The sequence below is a fragment of the Pan paniscus genome, chromosome 18 (assembly GCF_029289425.2).
Source record: "Pan paniscus chromosome 18, NHGRI_mPanPan1-v2.0_pri, whole genome shotgun sequence".
In the NCBI taxonomy this organism is placed as follows: Eukaryota; Metazoa; Chordata; class Mammalia; order Primates; family Hominidae; genus Pan; species Pan paniscus.
This window is the reverse complement of record NC_073267.2, coordinates 56670193-56693205: the sequence shown is the minus strand read 5'-3', so window position 1 is coordinate 56693205 and position 23013 is coordinate 56670193. Positions and strand designations below refer to the sequence as shown.

Genomic DNA, 23013 nt, shown 5'->3' with positions numbered 1-23013 from the left:
CGTCTCTACTAAAAATACAAAAATTAGCTGGGCGTGGTGGCGTGCACCTGTAGTCCCAGCTACTAGGGAGGCTGAGGCAGGAGAATCGCTTGAACCCAGGAGGTGGAGGTTGCAGTGAGCCAAGATCATGCCACTGCACTCCAGCCTGGCGACAGAGCAAGAGACTGTCTCAAAAAGAAAAGAAAAAAAACACCTTAGGGTAATTTATAAACAACAGAAATTTATTGCTCGCAGTTCTTGAGGCTGGGAAGTCCAAGGTCAAGGCACTGGCAAATTCAGTGTCTGGTAAGGTCTCACCTCTACTTCAAAAATGGCACCTTGTTGCCACGTCCTCACATGGCAGAAGGGGTCAAAAGAAATTACTGGAGCCTCTTTTGTCAAGGCATTAATCCCATTCATGAGGATGGAGCCATCGTGACTTACTGTCTTCACAAAGGCCCCACCTCTTAACACTGTCACGTTGGTTATTAGGTTCCAAGATATGAATTTGGGGAGATAGCAACATTCAAATCATTACACCCTGCCTAAGTCAAACATTTATATTAGAATGATTGTCATTCCATAGTCATGTAATATAAACAAACAAAAGAAACCATTTTCTTCTGGATATATTTTAATCTACAGACAAATATTCATAACTAAGAAAATAATTTGTGCCTACTGAGAACTATCAGCTCTCTTTCTTTATCTTATAACATATAGCATTTTAAAATGATAGCATATAATGTCTGCTTTCTTATCAAAGGTATCACTTCACCAAAAGTGGTAGAAATATGGTTTTATTTCAGAACTCATATTATTTAGATAAAGATTGTTCAGATATTTTAACCTCTTTTTGCTGGTTATACAATAAATGTATCATTAAGTTATTTTGTATATTTGTTGTAGACTCATCAATTATTTTATAGTTATGCTCTCTATATTAGCTATCAAGGGTACCCAAAATCTTTGACCCAGAATTACATGAATGAAAAAAGTCTAGTTTGAGATATAAAGTACTGAATGTAGATGTTTTTCTTAGTATACATTTTAGTTGGTTCTCATTTGGCACCCCTCTGTCAGAATCTAAGTCATCCTTGGAATTTAGCTAACTAATTGGAAAATAGAACCAACAGGTTCTATTTTAGGTATGGTATGATATAATCATAATTTATCTCACCTATATAGTTCACAAAATAGTAGCATCTTGACAGTTTAATAAAGGCTTTTGAAATATTGGTATAAAGTGAACGACAGAACTTTAATTTGCTCAGATCTAAAGAAATTGAATTGGTTTCTGCTTGTGATTATGAATCAATAGGTTATATTAATGGATCTTAGGGAGAAAATTAGAGCTCACTTTAAATATAAACTTATAATAGTAATAATTGCCTGTTGTTTATTTTTCCACAGTTCTTAGTGGTCTGTGTTCTAATGACTGTCCTCGTAAGATAACAGTAAGTAAATTTAAATCTGTTATAAATATGTCTATGAAAATTCTATGTATAAGTAGACACACACAAAATAGTTGTTATAGATTATCAAATATCATTATTATCTGGCAGTGATTAAAGAATCCTTCATTACTCAAGAAAACTGTGCTGAAAGTAAAGTACCTTTCCTAAAAAAATGTCTTACCTGAACGGTCGTCTTTATGAAGCCTTTTCTGATATCCTTAGCAGAATGACCACCCCTCCAATTATTTTAAGACATTTTGGCATTTATAATATTTCATTACACTTGTTTAGATTAGATGCCTATCCACACGAGACTGTAACCCCCTGAAGTCAAGAACCATGTCATCTTGTGTACCTGGTATAGGTCACAGAGACAAGCATATAGTAGGCAATTAGTGACTTTTTTGTGTGTAGTCTTAATATTGACTTGCTGTCTAATAGAATGTTTCAGTGAAATAACAAATGTGAAAATAATTAGTTTTTGACAGACCAATTCATGTAAACTGTAATAAGAATATTGTATTTGAAAGCATGCATGTGTTTGTGTGTGTGTACAGGGAACTGTTTGGGGTCTTTGTAGTAATCCTTGTTTCATAAGAAATTAGCCCCTATTTAAAGATAAGGAAACTGAGACTCAGAGAAGTTAAATTATCCAAAGTCATGGAGCTGTTAAATAGTGGAACTGCAATACAAACTAGGTGTTCTCATTATTGTCTCATTTTCTTAACAGTGTCATTAAACATTACATTGACAATATTTTATGTATAGTTGGGAAACTTCCCATATTTAAGAAGTGTAGAAACAGACCCTGACACAGGGATATAATCTAGACTCAAACTGGGGGCAACACCTCTGAAGTAGTGAAGAAAGCAGCAGTGGCAGAAGGAGAAGATGCATGGGGAGCTCTGGAGCTAGGATGATCCTTCAAATGTGGCCCGAACTGAGCCAGAGGGGCGCGGCTTTTGAACTCTTACATCAATCACACATCACATCCAGACAGGCCGCCAGGAAAGTGTTAACGTTTATATGAGGCAGCTCTCTTTGGCTAAGAACAATCTCCAGGTAGGAACCCTGCTGTGAGCTGTTAGCAGCCAACACAGGCCAGCTCAGGGAATAAGTGTGTAGGTCCTGAAGAGAAGATCTGGATGAGGCGTCACCACAGTCACTGCAGCATGCATGTGAATGTTTGGTCCAACCCATATACTTTTATATCACTGTAAAACTGTGGATGGGATTCATCAGCCTAAAGATTAACTTGGTTATTCAGGTATTATCTACCCACTTTGTGAAACATTCAGACCTACATTTCTCCCTCTAACTAACCATATCTCCATTCTGTGGCTCTTTGATTATTACATGGTGGCCATGTAATAACTTTAAAAAGTTATATTTGAAACCACTGATTTTACTTACAAGTTCTAGGTGAAAGTTTGATAGTAAGGGCTGCATAGCCAAGGCAGGTGACACTTTTTTTTTTTTTTTTTTTTTTTTTTTGAGACGGAGTCTCACTCTGTCCCCCAGGCTGGAGTGCAGTGGCGCGATCTCGGCTCACTGTAAGCTCCGCCTCCGGGGCTCACGCCATTCTCCTGCCTCAGCCCCCGAGTAGCTGGGACTACAGGTGCCTGCCACCATGCCCGGCTAATTTTTTGTATTTTTGGTAGAGACGGGGTTTTACCGTGTTAGCCAGGATGGTCTCGATCTCCTGACCTCGTGATCCACCTGCCTCAGCCTCCCAAAGTGCTGGGATTACAGGCATGAGCCACCACACCTGGCCAGGCAGGTGACACTTCTAAGATCCATAAGGCTTCCTGTCTCCTTATCTTAAAATATTAAGCCACTTCTATCTTACAGTGAACAGAATCATTTGGAAAGTCACATAAGTAAAGTCCAACATGCAGAGCTGCCTTTATAATGATTACCGTTACCGCCCAGCACCTTTGGGCTTTTCTGCAGATAATGTATCTGCCTCCCATTCATTCATGACTTTCTTTGAAATTAAGATCCTGTTAAGCTGCCCTTCACACATATCATTTTCCTTCTCTCTGATATTTTACTGATATCATAGATCACAATTTTATCAGCATGTAAACAAATGCACAGTGTACTTACCCAGTATCACAAATGTCAAATGTATGCCCACTTGCGAAATTATTTACTTCTTGAAAAAGTAGTTCTTCTTCATATTCCTTTGACATCAGATCATAGTAAAAAGTGTTATATTGGATGTGACCCAGTGTGAAACTGAGAGAGAAAATATACATCCCATATAGTATTCTTTACCACTTGAGTTAATTCATGAGTTGAATAGCTCTTCTGCTGGTTATGTGTTCTGTCACACCTGATAGGCAGACTATCAGGTGTATAGAAAGAGGAAAAAATTACTGAGCTCATGAACCGATCCCACCCATATTCCTTCATCTCCATTTTGAAAACTTCAGAGTGTTTTATTCATATTCAGTTTTAGCTATTCACTCCCATGGCCATAACCCAGACCTTATCTACCAGAATGGTTTCACTTCTGAAACCCCAATTTCATTTATCCAACTCTGACCACAGCCTGTTTTCCAGCCCTCCCACTCTGTTACTCTAATTATACCTGTTCCACTTTAAAACCATTAGTCTCTTGACCTGTATCAGCCCAGTATTGTCTTTGCCCACCTCCTTATTTAGTTACCACACACCAACATTACTTCTGCCAGTACCTTTAACTCCTATAAATCACTGACTTTCCAGTGTACCTGCCTGGGAAAATTTCAACCCTGGGTTAGTCCAGCTATCTCTTATTCCCTCCTATGCCTAGTATACTGGGCATTTCTGAAGAAAAACCTGTAGCTCTGCATATTGGCACTGCCCCCTCTGTATTAGTCCGTTCTCATGCTGCTATGAAGAAATACCCATGACTGGGTAATTTATAAAGAAAAGAGGTTTAATAGGCTCACAGTTCTGCATGGCTGGGGAGGATTCAGGAAACTTACAATCATGGTGGAAGGCACCTCTTCACAGGGCAGCAGGAGAATGAGTGCCAGCAGGGGAAATGCCAGATGCTTATAAAACCATCAGATCTCCTGAGAATTCACTGTCACTAGAACACCATGGGGGAAACCGCTCCTGTGATTCAGTTACCTTCCACCAGGTCCCTCCCATGACATGTGGGGATTATGGGGATTACAATTCAAGGTGAGATTTGGGTGGGGACACAGCCAAACCATATCACCCTAATTCATGGTTTCAACCTCAAATGAGCTTTTTTTAATTATATCACAGTTTTATATGGAATCCAAGTCATATTTTCTTCCATTTCTTTTTTCTGGCTTGTTTCAAGATTTTCTCTTTGTTTTTGATTTTTTGCAGTTCGAATATGATATGCTTGGGTATAGATTTTTTTCAATATTTATCCTGCTTGGTGTTCTCTGAGCTTCCTGGTTCTGTGGCTTGAGGTCTGTCATGAATTTTGGAAATTGCTCAATCATTATTACTTCAAATATTTATTCTTTTGCCTTTCTCTCTTTCTTCTTCTTGTATTCCTACTACGTGTATTTACACCTTTGGCATCTTCAAGCTTAACTGATTCTTTCTTAGGTCATGTCCAATCTACCAATGAGTCCATCAAGGCATTCTTCATTTATTACAGTTTTTTTATTTCTATTTCGTTTTGATTCTTAGTTTCTATCTCTCTGCTTACATTAACCATCTCTTCTTGTATGTTGTCTGCTTTTTTCCATTAGCACCCTTAGCATGTTAATCATAATTATTTTAAATTCCTGGTCTGATCATTCCAAAATGCCTGCTATATATAAGTCTTGTTTTGATACTTCCTTTGTCTGTTCGGACGTTTTGTTTTGTTTTGTCTTTTGCCTTTCTGCATGCCCTGTAATTTTTTATTGAAAGCTGGATATGATGTATTAAGCAAAGGGAACTAAGGTAGACCTTTACTGTGGAAGTTTTAAGGTTGATCTGACTGGGAATTAGGCTGTATATACTGTTCACAGTAGCTGTTGTGTTGGAGGCAATTATTTCCTCTAGTGTCCTTGTTTTTGTCTCCTCTGGTGTGTCGGTTTCCCTACAGACTCCTTCTTAAATGAAAGATAATGATTACAGTGCTTTGGGCTGTAATTCCCTGTTATACAGGAGCCCAGTTGATGAAGTACTGGGATAGGAAAAGTGTTCTGTCATCTTGTCATTAGGTCTCACTCTTTTAGTGAACCTCTGTCCCTGGGCTGTGACCTTCACAAGTGCTTCTCAGCTTCCCTGTCTTCTTAGGTGAGATAGGAGGATGAGAGGGAGCTGAAGTTGGGTATTTCCCTTTCCCCAGGTCAGTTAGGCTTTTGTTAAACCCAAGTCAGTTAAGCTGTAGTAAAAGTTTTCTTTGAAGGCAGGCTGTTAGGGAGAACAGAGAGCTCTGGGCATATTTCAGAATGGTTACCTTCTCATGCTACTGCTGGAAACATAAAGGTATTTTTCTCCAGTCTTCACAGTGAGAATCTGGTGGAATTCCTGGAGGTAAAACTCAACAAAAGTGTAAGTGTGAGGGTTCCCCCCTGCCCTGAACCCTTGGAGTTTTGAACACTGAAGCTAGTCTACACTGAGCCTCCAGCAGTTTTTCAGTTAAGTCTTCCTACCTGTATTGGCTCCATCTTTGATCTTCTGCTCTTGGGCTTCTGCTTCTTGTAAGCTGTGACTCTGTTTCCACCTGTCTGTCTCTCCAGTTTGCAAAGTAGCAGTTTGTCCTGTGACCTTAGTTCTCTGAAAGATCTAAGAAAAGTTGTTGATTTTCTGTTTCTTTGCTTTTTTCTTATTATGAGAACTAGAGTGACAACATTAAGGAACTTTACATGTCAGACCAGAAACTGGAAGCTCTCCTTGCATTTTTATTGGTTTTGCTTTATTTGAAGTTTGTTTTTGTCCATTTTACTTCATGGCTTTTATCAGTGTATCTTGTGTGTCATTTATTGCTCTTTATCTTGATTTTTTTAACTTTTTAAAAATTTGCAAACATCTATGAAAGTATAAATCAGTATAATAAAACTCCTTGGATGGGCACAGTGGTTTATGCTTGTAATCCCAGCACTTTGGGAGGTCGAGGCAGGAGGATCTCTTGAGCCCAGGAGTTTGAGACCAGCCTGGGCAACGTGCTGAAACCCCATCTCTACAAAAAATACAAAAATTACCTGGGTGTGGTGGTGTGCACCTGTACCCGAGCTACCCGGGAGGCTGAGGTGGAGAATCACCTGAGCCTGGGGAGGTAGAGGCTGCAGTGAGCCATGATCACGCCACTGCACTGCAGCCTAGGCAACAGAATGAGACTGTCAAAAAAGAAAAAAGAAAAAAAAAAAAGAACAAATAACATAAAATTCTTGTGCCCATACCCAACTTCAAAAATATCATTATATGCCCAATTTTATTTCACCCATACCACCACCTACTACCCATCCTCCCCCTAGAGTATTTTAAGGCTAATCCATCATCTCTAAATACTTCAGTGTGTTGTAAATACACATTTTACTTACTATACCAGAAGTTCTCTTTCTTCATAAGAACTATTTAATACCCTTTCTACTTTCCCAGTTTCCAGTTCTCAGTAGTTAACCTTCCCTCCTACTTCAAAAAAGAAAATAATCCATAAATGCAAATCTCTTCAACTATCTACAGTAATTTTGGAGAAGTTATTTCACTTCTGTTAAGCCTCATTCTCCATGTCTGTAAAACTAACCTGTGTAAGTTTCCTATCACTGCTGTGACAAATTAACATAAACTTAGTGGCTTAACACAACACAGATTTATTCTCTTACAGTTCTAGAGGTTGGAAGCCTGAACTGTGTTTCACTGAACTAAAATCAAGTTGTCAGCAAGCCTACCTTCCTTTTTGGAGGCTTTGGGGAGAATCCATCCCCTTACCTTTTCCAGCTTCTTGAGGCTGCATATCTTCCTTGGCTCATGGCCCTTTCCTCCATACCCAAAGCCAGTAGTGTTGCATCTTCAAATCACTGGCACTAATGCATACTGCCTTCCTCTTTCTCCTATGGGGAGCTTTGTGATTACGTTAGCCCCACCTGGATATTGCAAGATACTCTACTCATCTTGAGATCTTTAATGACATCTGCCAAGTCCTTTTTGGCAGTATATTCAGCAGGCTCTGGAAAGTAGGACATGGACATCTTTGGAGTACCATTATTCTGCCTATCACATTACCTTAAGGTTATTGTTAAAATTGGAGGAATTAATGTAGGTAGACCATAGTAGGCCCTAATACACAATAAACACTCAAAAAGTTTAGCTGCTATTATTTGTCAATGTTATTGTTTATACCCCTGCCTCTATAACATCCCTATATTGGTAGGGATAGTAAGTTCCAAATATTTTGAGAAATGTTGGTGTTCCATTTGTGTTTCAGGTACGACTAGAGGTATACTAGACTTCTTGACTTTTTCTTAGTGTGTAAATCTTTTTAAACATCACAAATTTATGAAATATGGATATGGTAAATATCAGTATTATTAGTGAGTGCTACCATAAATATCTGTGAATCAAAAGAGTATTTATATTCCTGTTTTCTGATTTTTTTTCCTTCAAATATCCAACTAATTTTTGAAATCTTTTATTCTCAGTATAAGGCATATTCTGACCTTTCACTATGTCAGTGGAGATAATGGCGTTTTTCTCTGTGACTTGGTAATTCTTTTCACCAAAGTCTAGTGACTTTTTCCACTTCGTGGATTATGAATCTAGAAGCAGGCAGATAAGTACTTTTCCCCTTGGAGAACAGACGGTTTAAAAGTAGTCTTTGACTTCCCCATATACAAAAAGACTCTGTGCACATTCCTTTCAAAGAGCTCCATGGAGGCAGAAAACAGTATCTTTTTTTCTTGACAGTATGTCCTGGAACCTAACAGAGGGGCTGGTGCTTAATAATTTGTCAGCTGGGCTGGGTGCGGTGGCTCACGCCTGTAATCCCAACACTTTGGGAGGCTGAGGCGGGCAGATCACGAGGTCAGGAGATCAAGACCATCCTGGCTAACACGGTGAAACCCCATCTCTACTAAAAATACAAAAAATTAGCCGGACATGGTGTCGGGCGCCTGTAGTCCCAGCTACTCGGGAGGCTGAGGCAGGAGAATGGCGTGAACCCGGGAGACGGAGCTTACAGTGAGCCGAGATCGTGCCACTGCACTCCAGCCTGGGCGACAGAGCGAGACTCCGTCTCAAAAATAATAATAATAATAATAATAACAATTTGTCAGTTGACCTCTGCAGCACTAAACATAATCCCTTCCTCCACAGCCATTCTCATTGCTTTTCCTCTTGACTGAAAATCAGCGTGCTAGCTGTGCTGTGGGTCACACCTGCCTCCTCTCCAGGAACCTTATGGGCCTTGTTCCACTGTTTATTTGGCCTATGTATCTGGCCTCCGCTTGTCTGCTGGTGTCTTTCCTTCAGCAGTTAAGGATGCCTAAGTCTCTTATCTGTACATGTATACATATGTACCTTCTGAAACCCACATCCCCTGCAGCTACTACCCATCTCTCTTTTCTTTTCTCAGCCAAACTCCTTGAGTTGCCTGCATATGGATCTCTCAAATTCCTCACCTCAGTATCCTTAACCCACTGTTATCGTCTAGCCTTTGAGCTTATGCCGCTGCAGCTGCATGTGATACTGCCAACACTTACCGAAACACTCCCTTTTCTCGGCTGCCTTCCTGCTCTTTCTTCCCAGCTCTCCTCCTACCTCTCTGTCCATTCTTCCGGGTTTCTTTATGAACTTCTCTTCTGCCTATCTTTTAAATGTTGGTGATTTTCAGGTTCCATCCTAGGTTCTCTTCTCACTATATATACAATAGTCCCCCCTTATCCACAAAAACGCATTCCAAGATCCCCAGTGGATGCCTGCAACCTCGGATAGTACTGAACCCTATGCACCTTGTTTTTCCTACACGTACGTACCTATGATAAAGCTTAGTTCAGAAATTAGGCACAGTAAGAGATTAACAACAACAATAACGGATAATAAAATAGAACAGTTATAACAATATACTGTAATAAAAGTTATGTGAATATTTATCTCTCAAAATACATTATGGTATTGTACAATGAGTAACTGAAACCACAGGACATGAAACCGCACATGAGCGGCGACTACTCTAAACTCTTTAAGTGATCTCAACCACTTTCCTGAACATCAGACCTTTGTATCTAAGTCCCTTACAAGGAAGGACCCTGAAATGTAATGTTCCCCACTCCCCAAAACCCAGTCCTCTTCCCATGTTCTCTGGCTCACTTTTTCCTTTCCTTTGTCTCCCAAATCTACTAGATTATCATTCTTTCCCCACAACTGTCCCTTCTCTCTGTCCTGTTACTTTATTTCAGGACTTTTTTTTTTTTTTTTTTTTGCCTGACTGCTGCAGTTATCTAAGCTATCCTTCAAAAACATACTACAACAGTGATCTTTCTAAAACACAGACCTTCAGTGGCTACCCTTTACCCTTGAGAGATGGTCTAAATCTAGCTTCCTGAGATAGAGCCCTGGTTTACCCCTTCAGCCTTATCTCTTGCAGTTTTTCCTCAGGCCCTCCCACAACTCTATAATCAGATCTCTGAACCACTATCTTCTGTCACCTCTGTCACCTCCTGTTCCTGCACCTGCCTCTGTAACAAAGCCTTCTCTTCTTCACCTTCTCCTAGTTTGCTCTGTGTGACCTTCAGGTTGGCACTCAGACAATATTTCCTCCGAGAAAGCATTCCCTGGCTTCCATTTGACATAGAGTTGGATGCACCTTCTGTTGTTTCTTAGCACCCTATGCCTAGTCCTACTACTGTCACTTATTATAGTTTAAAGTGGGTGAGTATCTGTGTTAAGTCCATTCAGGATTGTGTCTTATTGATTATTCAGTCTTTACTCCCCAGCACAGTGCCTGACACATAGTTACATGACAAATACTTGAGGTATGAATTAATGAGCTTTCTCTAGAATTTGGTTTGCTTTTTAATGGGCCGTCATTGATAAGTTTACCATAGCATCTCTCACCCCAATAGCATATTCACTGTTAAGTATGAAAACTTGAAAAATAAATTACGAGCTATTTACAAGAGAAATGCATTCTGGAAAAGCTCTGATGCAAAGGAAAAACATTTCCTATTTATGCTCGCAGAAATACCTCCTAATGAAACACAATTGTTTCCATTGTTACAACAATTAATTTTTAATATATGCAACAGAACAAGGTGACTTTAACTTTTTAATCTTTTCAATCAGAAGGAGTCTCAGGCTTTTACCTATTCTATTTAGGAACATTCTGACAAAGTACAGGACAAGTACATTTATCTTTGGGTCAGACGCCATGGCTTACACCTGTAATCCCAGCACTTTGGGAGGCTGAGGCAGAAGACTGCCTGAGCCCAGGAGTTCGAGACTTGTCTGACTAGCCTGGGCAACATAGTGAGATCCTGTCTCTACAGAATAAAAATGTTTTACATTAGCTGCATGTGGTGGCACACACCTGTAATCCCAGGTACTCAGGAGGCTGAGGTGGGAGGATCGCCTGAGTACAAGTCAAGGCCGTAGTGAGCTGTGATCGCGCCACTGGGCTCCAGCCTGGGCAACAGGGTGAGACCTTGTCTAAAAAACAAACAAACAAAAAAAAACCTTCTTATCTTTATTTTGGTGAAGTGAATGATCTTACTAGGTACTGTTTTACCATGCTTTAAAATATAGCAGGCATTACTTCAATCACTATGTATTGATTATAACTGATTTATTTGACATTCCTTAAAATATTACTCACTCCTTAATTCTGTTTGCCTTTCTTTTATCACACCTGACAGTGGTGATATCATGCTTCCTGTACCAAAGATAGAAAAACGATGATATGGATATTTTCTGCATTTAATATGCCTTTTTACAGTCCTTTACTTACCTTAGTCAGAGGGAAAATATCTTGCAGTTCTCATTGGAAAATAACCAAAATTAAAGGAAATAATGTTTTATTTAATGTCTTAAAGAGCAAGAAACAATATAAAAATTTCAATATTAAACTAAATTGGGCATTACAGCTAACGTTAATGAAGATAAAGACAAATGCCAGTGAGAGTTCACTTAAAAAATAAACAGGATTTTTAAAAATTACCCTTGAGAAAAGTTAAGTCCACTCTATAAGTCAGCTATTTTTCTAATATTTTAGAATCATGAATTTATATCATATAATAGCTATTGATTATACCTAATACAGTATCTTTTATATGTTTTTCCATTTTTATTTCATCATCCAGAGCCAATGATTTGAAGTATTATTTGCGCTCCACTATAGGAGCCCAAGACCTTGAAACAAACCCTAGGTAATCAAATAATTGACACTAACATAGAAACCACCATTTGGCTTACTAAAAAAGTCTCTAAAGAAAACAGAGGTATTCCAACCCCAATTTTATAAGACAATAGGCACACAAGAGATCAGGTTAGTTAGAAAGAATCTATATGATACAACACCTAAACTGCATTACATCAGTGTGACACATCCTAGAATGAGAAAAAGGGTGCCAATGATAGTCTTTTTTTACTGATAGTATGAAAAATTGAACCATCACTAATATGTCTAAATTTAACTTCCCTGAATTCTTTCGAACAAGCATCAGATGTGACATTTAAAAGGACACCCTAATATAACCCAAGTATGTAAAAGGTATGAAAGATACAGCAATACTCCTTGTACCTTTATTGTATAGAAGAAACACAAAGTAAAAATTTTTCCAGATCTCTTGGCATTTTCTGTGAGCATAACTATTTTTAGTATATTTTGTAGTAAACATTCATATGGAGGTAAGTGGCAGTATTTTAGAAGAAAAAATGAAGTTTAATGCTATGACGTATGGGATAAGAAACCAAAAGACCTATAGGCCCAGGTATCAGTTGTATCATTTCAGTTGAGAAAGGAAATTGGGAATTGAATTGTTCATTATACAGATGGTGTAGAAGAGCAATTCTCAAACTTCTTGGTCTATGGACCCCAAACTTTTCTTTATGTTAGATATATCTACTGACATTACTTTGTTTGAAATTAAAACTGAAATAATTTTAAATGATATTGTTTTTAAAAGATAACCCATTATATTAACATAACCAATTTTATTTTTTTTAAAACTATATTTTTCATATTAAAATATTAGGGAAAGAGAGGCATTGCTTTATGTTATTACAAATCTCTTTAATGCTTAGTGTAATAGAAGATAGCATATTCCCTTATCTCCTTTTACATTCAGATTTTTGTGGTATGTTGCCTTGGTTGAAATAGATGAAAAAAATTCAGCCTCACATAACTATGTAATATAAAAGGGGGTGTTTTAATAGAAACCATCATTCTCAGCGAACTGTCACAAGGACAAAAAACCAAACACCACATGTTCTCACTCGTAGGTGGGAATTGAACAATGAGAGCACTTGGACACAGGAACAGGAACATCACACACCGGGGACTGTTGTGGGGTGGGGGGAGGGGGGAGGGATAGCATTAGGTGATATAACTAATGCTAAATGACAAGTTAATGGGTGCAGCACACCAACATGGCACATGTATACATATGTAACAAACCTGCACGTTGTGCCCATGTACCCTAAAACTTAATATAAAAATACAAAAATTAACCGGATGTGGTGGCGCATGCCTGTAGTCCCAGCTACTCGGGAGGCTGAGGCAGAAGACTTGCTTGAACCCCGGAGGCGGAGGTTGCAGTGAGCCCAGATTGCGCCGCTGCACTCCAGACTCGGGTCTCACACACACAAAAAAAAGTTATTTTGTTAGTAGTTGCTCTCAGGATTACAATTAACATCGTAACTTAGAAACAATCTAGTTCATATTAATCCAGCTTAATTTTAGTAGCTTGTAAAAACTTTGCTCTAACGTATCTCAGTTTATTTACTCCTCCTCAATTTGTACTATTATTGTCAATACAAATTACATCTTCAAGCATTATGAGACCAACAAGATGGTTTTATAATTATTGTTTCAAACAATAGTCTTTTATATCAGGTAAGAGAAAAGAGCTACAAACAAAAATATATTTATACCATATTTACCTACAGTTCCTTTTTTTTTTTCCAACTTCGTCTTCGCAGAATACTTAGAGTTACCTTTAACAGTACTTTTTATTTATTTGTGTGGATTCAAATTACTGTCTAGTGTCCTTTCAGATCAGCCAGAATTCCCTTTAATATTTCCTACAAGTCAGGTGTGCTAATAACAAGTTCCTTCTGGTTTTATCTGGCAATATGTTAATTTCCCCCCATTTTTGAAGGATATTTTTGCTGGATTTTAGACTTCTTGGCTGACAGTCTTTTTCTTTTAACACTTTGAATTTATCATCCTATTGCCTTCTAGCCTCCTGGGTTTCTGATGAGAATTGAGCTGTTAATCTTTCTGAGGATACCTTGTCCGTGATGAATTGCTTGTCTCTTGCTGCTTTCAACATTCAATCTTTGGCTTTCAAAATGTTAACTATGATATGATAGGCAGGGTTTGACTGTGATGTATCTTGGTGTGGATCTCTTTGAGTTTACCCTACTTGGCGTTCATTGAGCTTTTTGGGTGTACAGGTTAATGTTGCATTAAATTTAGATAGTTTTAGCCATTATTGCTTCACATATTTCTACCTCTTTCCTCTCTTCTGGGACTCCCATTATTGTTGGTATTCTTAATGGTGCTCCATATGTCTCAGAGGCTCTGTTCATTTTTTTTTTATTCCCTTTTTTTCTATCCTTCAGACTAGATAATATGAATTGACATATCTTCAATTTTGCTGATTATTTCCTTGCCAGGTTAAATCTCCTATTGAGCTTTGCTAGTTAATTTTTCATTTCAGTTATTGTATTGTAGAATTTCAGTTTTGACTGTTTTTTTTTCCCCCGATGTATGAGCCGTACTGTTTCTTTGCATGTCATAATTTTTTTTATTGAAAACTGGACATTTTTAACTATATGTCGACTCCAGAAATCTTCCCAGATTTCTCCCATTGCCTGGGTTTGTGATTTTTGCTCTTATTGCTGTTTGTTCAGTAACTTTCCCAGACTAATACTGTAAAGTCTTCATTTTTTGTTGTGTGTTGCCACTCAGCTTAATGGCCAGCTGTGATGGCCAGAGATTTCCTTAAAAGAGAGGTTAGGCCCTTCTCCAGTCTTTCTGGGGCATGAACATAGTGCTGCATATGTTCATGGACTTCTAGATTCCCAGAAATAAGTGAGAGCTTTTCAGAGTCCCCTGTGAATATCTCATTTCCATTTTTCCTTTTAAGATTTGGTCAACCTCTCATTAACCCCAGCTGATAATCACTGCCTCAGGCAGCTGCAATGTTAAACAATTGCTGATGATTATTTTCTTTTATTTATTTATTTATTTATTTATTTATTATTATACTTTAAGTTTTAGGGTACATGTGCACAATGTGCAGGTTTGTTACATATGTATACATGTGCCATGCAGGTGTGCTGCACCCACTAACTCGTCATCCAGCATTAGGTATATCTCCCAATGCTATCCCTCCCCTCCCCCCACCCCACAACAGTCCCCAGAGTGTGATGTTCCCCTTCCTGTGTCCATGTGTTCTCATTGTTCAATTCCCACCTATGAGTGAGAATATGCGGTGTTTGGTTTTTTGTTCTTGCGATAGTTTACTGAGAATGATGATTTCCAATTTCATCCATGTCCCTACAAAGGACATGAACTCATCATTTTTTATGACTGCATAGTATTCCATGGTGTATATGTGCCACATTTTCTTGATCCAGTCTATCATCGTTGGACATTTGGGTTGGTTCCACGTCTTTGCTATTGCGAATAGTGCTGCAATAAACATACGTGTGCACGTGTCTTTACAGCAGCATGATTTATAGTCCTTTGGGTATATACCCAGTAATGGGATGGCTGGATCAAATGGTATTTCTAGTTCTAGATCCTTGAGGAATCGCCACACTGACTTCCACAATGGTTGAACTAGTTTACAGTCCCACCAACAGTGTAAAAGTGTTCCTATTTCTCCACATCCTCTCCAGCACCTATTGTTTCCTGACTTTTTAATGATTGCCATTCTAACTGGTGTGAGATGATATCTCATTGTGGTTTTGATTTGCATTTCTCTGATAGCCAGTGATGGTGAGCATTTTTTCATGTGTTTTTTGGCTGCATAAATGTCTTCTTTTGAGAAGTGTCTGTTCATGGGGTTGTTTGTTTTTTTCTTGTAAATTTGAGTTCATTGTAGATTCTGGATATTAGCCCTTTGTCAGATGAGTAGGTTGCGAAGATTTACTCCCATTTTGTGGGTTGCCTGTTCACTCTGATGGTAGTTTCTTTTGCTGTGCAGAAGCTCTTTAGTTTAATGAGATCCCATTTGTCAATTTTGGCTTTTCTTGCTTTTGGTGTTTTAGACATGAAGTCCTTGCCCATGCCTATGTCCTGAATGGTAATGCGTAGGTTTTCTTCTAGGCTTTTTATGGTTTTAGGTCTAACGTTTAAGTCTTTAATCCATCTTGAATTGATTTTTGTATAAGGTGTAAGGAAGGGATCCAGTTTCAGCTTTCTACATATGGCTAGCCAGTTTTCCCAGCACCATTTATTAAATAGGGAATCCTTTCCCCATTGCTTGTTTTTCTCAGGTTTGTCAAAGATCAGATAGTTGTAGATATACGGCGTTATTTCCTAAATAGACATCTACAGAACTCTCCACCCCAAATCAACAGAATATACATTTTTCTCAGCACCACACCACACCTATTCCAAAATTGACTACATACTTGGAAGTAAAGCTCTCTTCAGCAAATGTAAAGGAACAGAAATTATAACAAACTTATCTCTCAGACCACAGTGCAATCAAACTAGAACTCAGGATTAAGAAACTCACTCAAAACCGCTCAACTGCGTGGAAACTGAACAACCTGCTCCTGAATGACTACTGGGTACATAACGAAATGAAGGCAGAAATAAAGATGTTCTTTGAAACCAACGAGAACAAAGACACAACATACCAGAATCTCTGGGACACATTCAAAGCAGTGTGTAGAGGGAAATTTATAGCACTAAATGCCCACAAGAGAAAGCAGGAAAGATCCAAAATTGACACCCTAACATCACAATTAAAAGAACTAGAAAAGCAAGAGCAAACACATTCAAAAGCTAGCAGAAGGCAAGAAATAACTAAGATCAGAGTAGAACTGAAGGAAATAGAGACACAAAAAACCCTTCAAAAAATTAGTGAATCCAGGAGCTGGTTTTTTTGAAAGGATCAACAAAATTGATAGACCGCTAGCAAGACTAATAAAGAAAAAAAGAGAGAAGAATCAAATAGATGCAATAAAAAATGATAAAGGGGATATAACTACCGATCCCACAGAAATACAAACTACCATCAGAGATTACTACAAACACCTCTACGCAAATAAACTAGAAAATCTAGAAGAAATGGATAAATTCCTCGACACATTCGCTCTCCCAAGACTAAACCAGGAAGAACTTGAATCTCTGAATAGACCAATAACAGGAGCTGAAGTTGTGGCAATAATCAATAGCTTACCAAACAAAAAGAGTCCAGGACCTGATGGATTCACAGCCGAATTCTACCAGAGGTACAGGGAGGAACTGGTACCATTCCTTCTGAAAGTATTCCAGTCAATAGAAAAAGAGGGAATCCTCCCTAACTCATTTTATGAGGCCAGCATCATCCTGATACCAAAGCCGGGCAGAGACACAACCAAAAAAGAGAATTTTAGACCAATATCCTTGATGAACATTGATGCAAAAATCCTCAATAAAATACTGGCATACCGAATCCAGCAGCACATCAAAAAGCTTATCCACCATGATCAAGTGGGCTTCATCCCTGGGATGCAAGGCTGGTTCAATATACGCAAATCAATAAATGTAATCCAGCATATAAACAGAACCAAAGACAAAAACCACATGATTATCTCAATAGATGCAGAAAAGGCCTTGGACAAAATTCAACAACCCTTCATGCTAAAAACTCTCAATAAATTAGGTATTGATGGGACGTATTTTCAAGAAACTTTACAGTGGTGGAGCTTGTTCACACAGAGCAAGCTCTCAGTCCATTAAAAAAAGACAAACCCTGAGAAGAGAGCTTTTCAGGGAGCTTCCAGAAAGGTCATATAGTGACATTTCTCTGGGAATGGATCTTTGGGGAGCTCTAAACCTGTTCTGCCCCCTCCAGTACCTGGTAGGCTCTTCATTTTCATAGCTACCCTACTTGCAAAGCTGTTGGTTTTCAAGGCTACTTCAGAGCTGGGGAGAGAGACATGGAAATAGAGCAATTTAAAACACAATTATTCTTACCAAAATTCAGCTATTTTTCTTAAATGAGTGCTCCTTGGATTCTTGCAAAGTTCTGAAAAAGTTGATTTCAACAACTTTCTGCCAGTATTCTCATTGCTTTTATTGAGGAGCAGATTTTTTTGAGGTCCTTACCATTCCAGAAGTGATTCTACACTACTCTGTTACACTAAAATATATTGGTCTACCTTGCACTTTAGATGGATCTTTTACCCGTGAATGGTTTTGTACTATCATGCATTGGTCATTTTGGAAATTTTGGTTTACTGAGTTATGCAGATCTTCCTCATGTTAACACATTTTATTGTATGATATTTTTAAAAAACATTTGTTAATATTACCACTGATTGCCTCAGAACAGTTTCTTAAGTATTGGGAAGATATCAGGCTCACAGTGGCAGATGCAAGTTTTTCAAAATTAAAATATTCACTTAGAAGCTCAAATTTTATCCTTAGCGACAAATACTGTCATTTGTTTTTCTGAAAGTGGCAGACTCACTTTGTCCATTTTCAAGAAAACGTTAGCTAAATACCCAAGTCGGAATATCTGTTGTTTGGTGCCACTGCTAATTACCCACATCTTTGTTTTTGCTCTATTAGTACAAATGTTAACTCAGTGTAAAACGCAAATGATGTCTTAGTATTATTATGAAAATAGTTTTTACCTAATGTGACCTTCTGAAGGTATTTTGGGACCCCCAGGGGTTTCTTGTAACACTCTTTGAGAACCACTGTGTAGAGAAACTGGATCAGGATTTCTAGACCTTGTCTTCAAATATCAAAATGACTGGCCCGTGATGATAGGTGAGCTTCAGCTTTACAACTCATATCAGACACATGCTGACCTGATTTTTTTTAACTGAATACAGATAGGAAAGAAAACAATGCTTTTCCTTGCCCATCTGCAAGATAAGAATGTAGAGACAACATTTTGCTAATTCTCTCATGAAAGTAGTGTGTAGTACAAAGCGTAATATTCATCTTTCCACATAAAAATGTTTCTTAAGTTTATTTTGCATATTTATGTGATTTCTTCATGAATCATTTAATCAATTAGTAATGTCTTATGAGTAATTCCATCCTTATAGCAACCTATTTTCTCATAGCCATTGGAAGCATATGGACTTCTAAAAATCTTAAAATATCAGTCAGGCAATTGTGATGTTGATGAAATCATATTACTTCTTATCATCCTGGAGAAAAATCATTTTTAAAGCATCAGTAGCCTATCTAAATGTCATTATTAACTTTTCTATACTTTTCTGGGAAGATCAGTAGAATTTTGAGGCTGAGAAAAATATTCAAAAGAATGTAAAGCATTTCTTAAACATTTTGTCATCTTAGGATGTCCATTGCAATCTTCGGTTTCTTTATGTTCTATTTAATTAGCCTTGGTTTCTAAAGAGAAGGAGTATATCATTTTATTCAAGGTTTGAGGAATGTTCCAGAAATAGGAAACAAGTTAGAGATAGACCTCACCATTGTAACTGAGGCACTGTCAATCCATCAGAATTTTCTTAAATGAAAAATAATGTATTCTCTAAATGTGCAGGAGTTTAAATGTGGTGGAACTAATCATCAGTATTTTTTATTCTATCGTAATTATTGTGGATGGATTTTATTTATGTTGATATTTTAGTGGGAAAATGTAAACCATGTCCAATCCCTCCCTGAAGGGAAAAAGCAATGCTATATTCAACAGAATATTTGGTCTTAGAAATACCCAGTTAAAATAACGAACTAAATAAATGCAACTATTAAATCATTTAAAGTCTTAAGAATTTTCTACTAATCAGGTTTTCTTTTTGTTTGTTTATTATTTTTTAACACTAAGATCCTAGGAAACAACAGGTTTTCTTTTGATGTGCTGTTAATGGAAGGGGTCTCTAGGTAACTGTTATCCGTGTAAGAATTTTTTGCTTTGAAAGAGATTTGCCTGAAACTTCCAATAATTCACTTATTTTCCAAGCCTTAACTATTTTTTTTTCTATTGCAGCCCTTTGGAGTGAATCAACCTGGACCTTATATCATGTATACAACTGTAGATGCAAATGGGTATCTGAAAAATGGATCAGGTAAGACCAGATACATTGTCCATAATGTATAAAAGCTTCTTCAGTCAATATATTAGCAAGGTAAACTGGTGGAAAAAATTATGTTTTCACACTCCTTAATAACATCTTCACTTTTATTATGCTTAGTCTTTCCATAGACTTACATTGGTAGATTATAAAAGGTTCTTATGACAAAAAATGTTCACTTTCAATTCTTCATATATCCCTATTATGATGGAGCCAACTCATTATCCTTATTTTTTAGTTGAAGTAGCAGAGAGATTGGGTGAAATTACTTGTGTTATCTTGGTCAGAAAGTGAAGTGCAAATTAGTTAATTAAGTTCATCTTAGAAGATGTATAAATTAAGAATCCAATTAATAGTATAATATAAACTACTCCTAGTTTTTTTTTATTATGTAGAATAGAAGCTGTAATACATAGAGAGGGTTTTTTGATATATTATTATAAAGAAAAAATCTGGTTATACATTTAAATAAATAATAAAGGAAAATGCAATTAAGACAATAAAAGAAATAAGATTGAGCAAAGGATCTCTGCTTTTAACAGATGGCTGACTGACTGAGGTTAGATCCAAATTACAGTAAATACAACTGTGATAATTCCAGTTATCTAAAGAAGAAAAGGAATCTGAATATGCTTCTTTTAAGATGCCTAGAGTTTTAACCATGAAGAAGTATAAGCAGAGTTGCTGTCACTCCTCTATTTTTTTGGCCAAAAAAGAAAAAGGAAGAACTCATTATATGGACATTGCCATGTTATGTAATGGCCTTACTAAATCAAATATACCCCAGAGTGAGTTTACTTTTTTAGCTAATTGCACACATTTAAGAGTCTCAGTTGTACTGCTTGCTTCAGCACAGAAACATTCCATATAACAAAATTTTTTTTTAAATTCAAGGAGAAATTGACAAACACAATTATACTTTATTTATTTATTTATTTGAGACGGAGTCTCACTGTGTTGCCCAGGCTGGACTGCAGTTGCGCGATCTCGGCTCACTGCAAGCTCCGCCTCCCGGGTTCCCGCCATTCTCCTGCCTCAGCCTCCCTAGCAGCTGGGACCACAGGCGCCCGCCACTACACCTGGCTAATTTTTTATATTTTTAGTAGAGATGGGGTTTCACCTGTGTTAGCCAGGATAATCTCCGTCTCCTGACCTCATGATCAGTCTGCCTCGGCCTCCCAAAGTGCTGGGATTGCAGGCGTGAGCCACTGCACCTGGCCACAATTATACTTTAATATACCACTGTCAGTCACAGCAGTTCAAGATAAATAAGGATATAGATAATTTGAACAAATTACTTCTTTGTGTTTTTAATTCATGTACATATTAAACCTTTACAAAAAAGGCTCTGGGACCAGCTGGTTTTATCAGTTAATTCTTTTAGACTTTGAAGATGCAGATGATTTCAGTGCTAGGTAAGATGTTCCAGAATACAGGATGACAAGATGAAGTTACTTATTGCATTTCATGAACCTAGTATAACTCGGGCAGAGCCAGCATACTCAAAACCAAAAACTAAGTTCACTGGTGGGATATCAATGAAAATCCTATCTAAAACCTAACAACTTAAATTTGTCTGTATTTTTAAAGAATTGCTTACTTAACGTAATCAAGTAGATGATTATCTAAGGAATGCACTGATGGCTTAAAATGGGAAAATCTCTTAATTGTTATAGCAATACATCAGTTTTTAAAATACTTTCTTTTTCTCTTTTTTTCATATAATGATACATTGTGTACATCTCTCCATATCTGTTCATACAGACAATCCTGATTTCTTTGGGGGCTATTTTGTATAAAGATACAATAGCTACTCTAGCCAATCCTCTATTTTTTGTTTTACTATAATACAACAATACAACAGTAAACATCTATTTGCATATATTTTTATGCAGTTAAATGAATAATTCAGGCCAGGTGCTCATGCCTGTAATCCCACCACTTTGGGAGACCAAGGCGGGTGGTTCACTTGAGGTCAGGAGTTCAAGACCAGCCTGGCCAACATGACACAGCCCCATTTCCACTAAAAATACAAAAGCTGCACGTGGTGGCGGTCGCCTGTAATTCCAGCTACTCAGGAGGCTGAGGCATGAGAATCACTTGGACCTGGGAGGTAGATGTTGCAGTGAGCCGAGATCACACCACTGCACTCCAACCTTGGTGAAGGAGTAAGACTGTCTTAAAATAAATAAATAAATAAATAATAAAATAATAAAATAATTCTCACTTCATAGAAAAAAAGTTAATAAAAAATTAACATTTATCTTGAGGAACACAATTTCAAGAGATTCACTTTCCACTTTGTACATTTCTATAATTGTTGACTAGTTTTCAGTTCTTTTTCATTGTTTAAAAAAGATGCGCTGGGTGCAGTGGCCCATGCCTGTAATCCCAGCACTTTCGGAGGCCAAGGTGGGCGGATCACCTGAGGTCAGGAGTTTGAGACCAGCCTGGCCAAAATGGTGAAACGCTGTCTCTACTGAAAATGCAAAAAAAAGAAATTAGCCAGGTGTGGTGGCACATGCCTGTAGTCCCAGCTACTGCGGGAGGCTGGGGCAGGAGACTCATTGAACCTGGAGGTAGCAGTTGCAGCGAGCTGAGGGCATTGCACTCCAGCTGGGTGACAAGAACAAAACTCCGTCTCAGAAAAAAAAAAAAAATGGGATTCTTGATTCAGTCAACAAAAGTTTCACCAAACTTATAATGCAAACTAGACATTGGCACCTAGTATTGAACTCCATTCAGTAATATTCACTACCCATTACTATTTTTTTAAGTGAATGGAACAATATTTACTTAGCATGATTTTTAAAAATCTACCCCAAAACAGTAATGGAACATTAGATTTATTCTTATTATATCTAATATTTACCTGTTTCTAGATTGGAGTAGAAATTGGGAGGGAATTTGTAGGCATAAAAGGAAATGAAAAAATATCTAAGGTAAAAATAAATGCAGTTGAGTGCATAAATCAAATGAATGCATACATTTTCATGGCAGAACACTGAAAACAAAAATAAAAAGCCCTCACAAACTTGAAAAAAATCTAAATGTCTATAAATAGAGATATAATAAATTATCCCATTTTATAATATTCTCCAGACTGCAAAATATTTTCAGATAACTTTTGATGTTTATAATAGTTGGAGGAAGACATATCTGCATGTAAAATCCAAAT

At 37.6% G+C, this 23013-nt stretch overlaps 1 protein-coding gene and 1 long non-coding RNA gene across 2 annotated transcripts in view; one reads left to right on the top strand and one right to left on the bottom strand.

The window, feature by feature from the left end:
• Positions 1-23013, top strand: part of ITFG1 (integrin alpha FG-GAP repeat containing 1) — a 302379-nt gene that overhangs the window by 221088 nt on the left and 58278 nt on the right. The window contains exons 13-14 of the mRNA XM_003819828.5: positions 1393-1436; positions 19751-19829. Of these exons, the coding sequence (XP_003819876.3) occupies positions 1393-1436; positions 19751-19829 (123 nt within the window). The remainder of the gene's footprint in view (positions 1-1392; positions 1437-19750; positions 19830-23013) is intronic.
• The window catches only part of LOC134729301 (uncharacterized), a 77124-nt gene that overhangs the window by 21147 nt on the left and 32964 nt on the right, over positions 1-23013 (bottom strand). The window contains exon 2 of the long non-coding RNA XR_010110270.1: positions 10927-11045. This is a non-coding gene — a long non-coding RNA (uncharacterized LOC134729301). The remainder of the gene's footprint in view (positions 1-10926; positions 11046-23013) is intronic.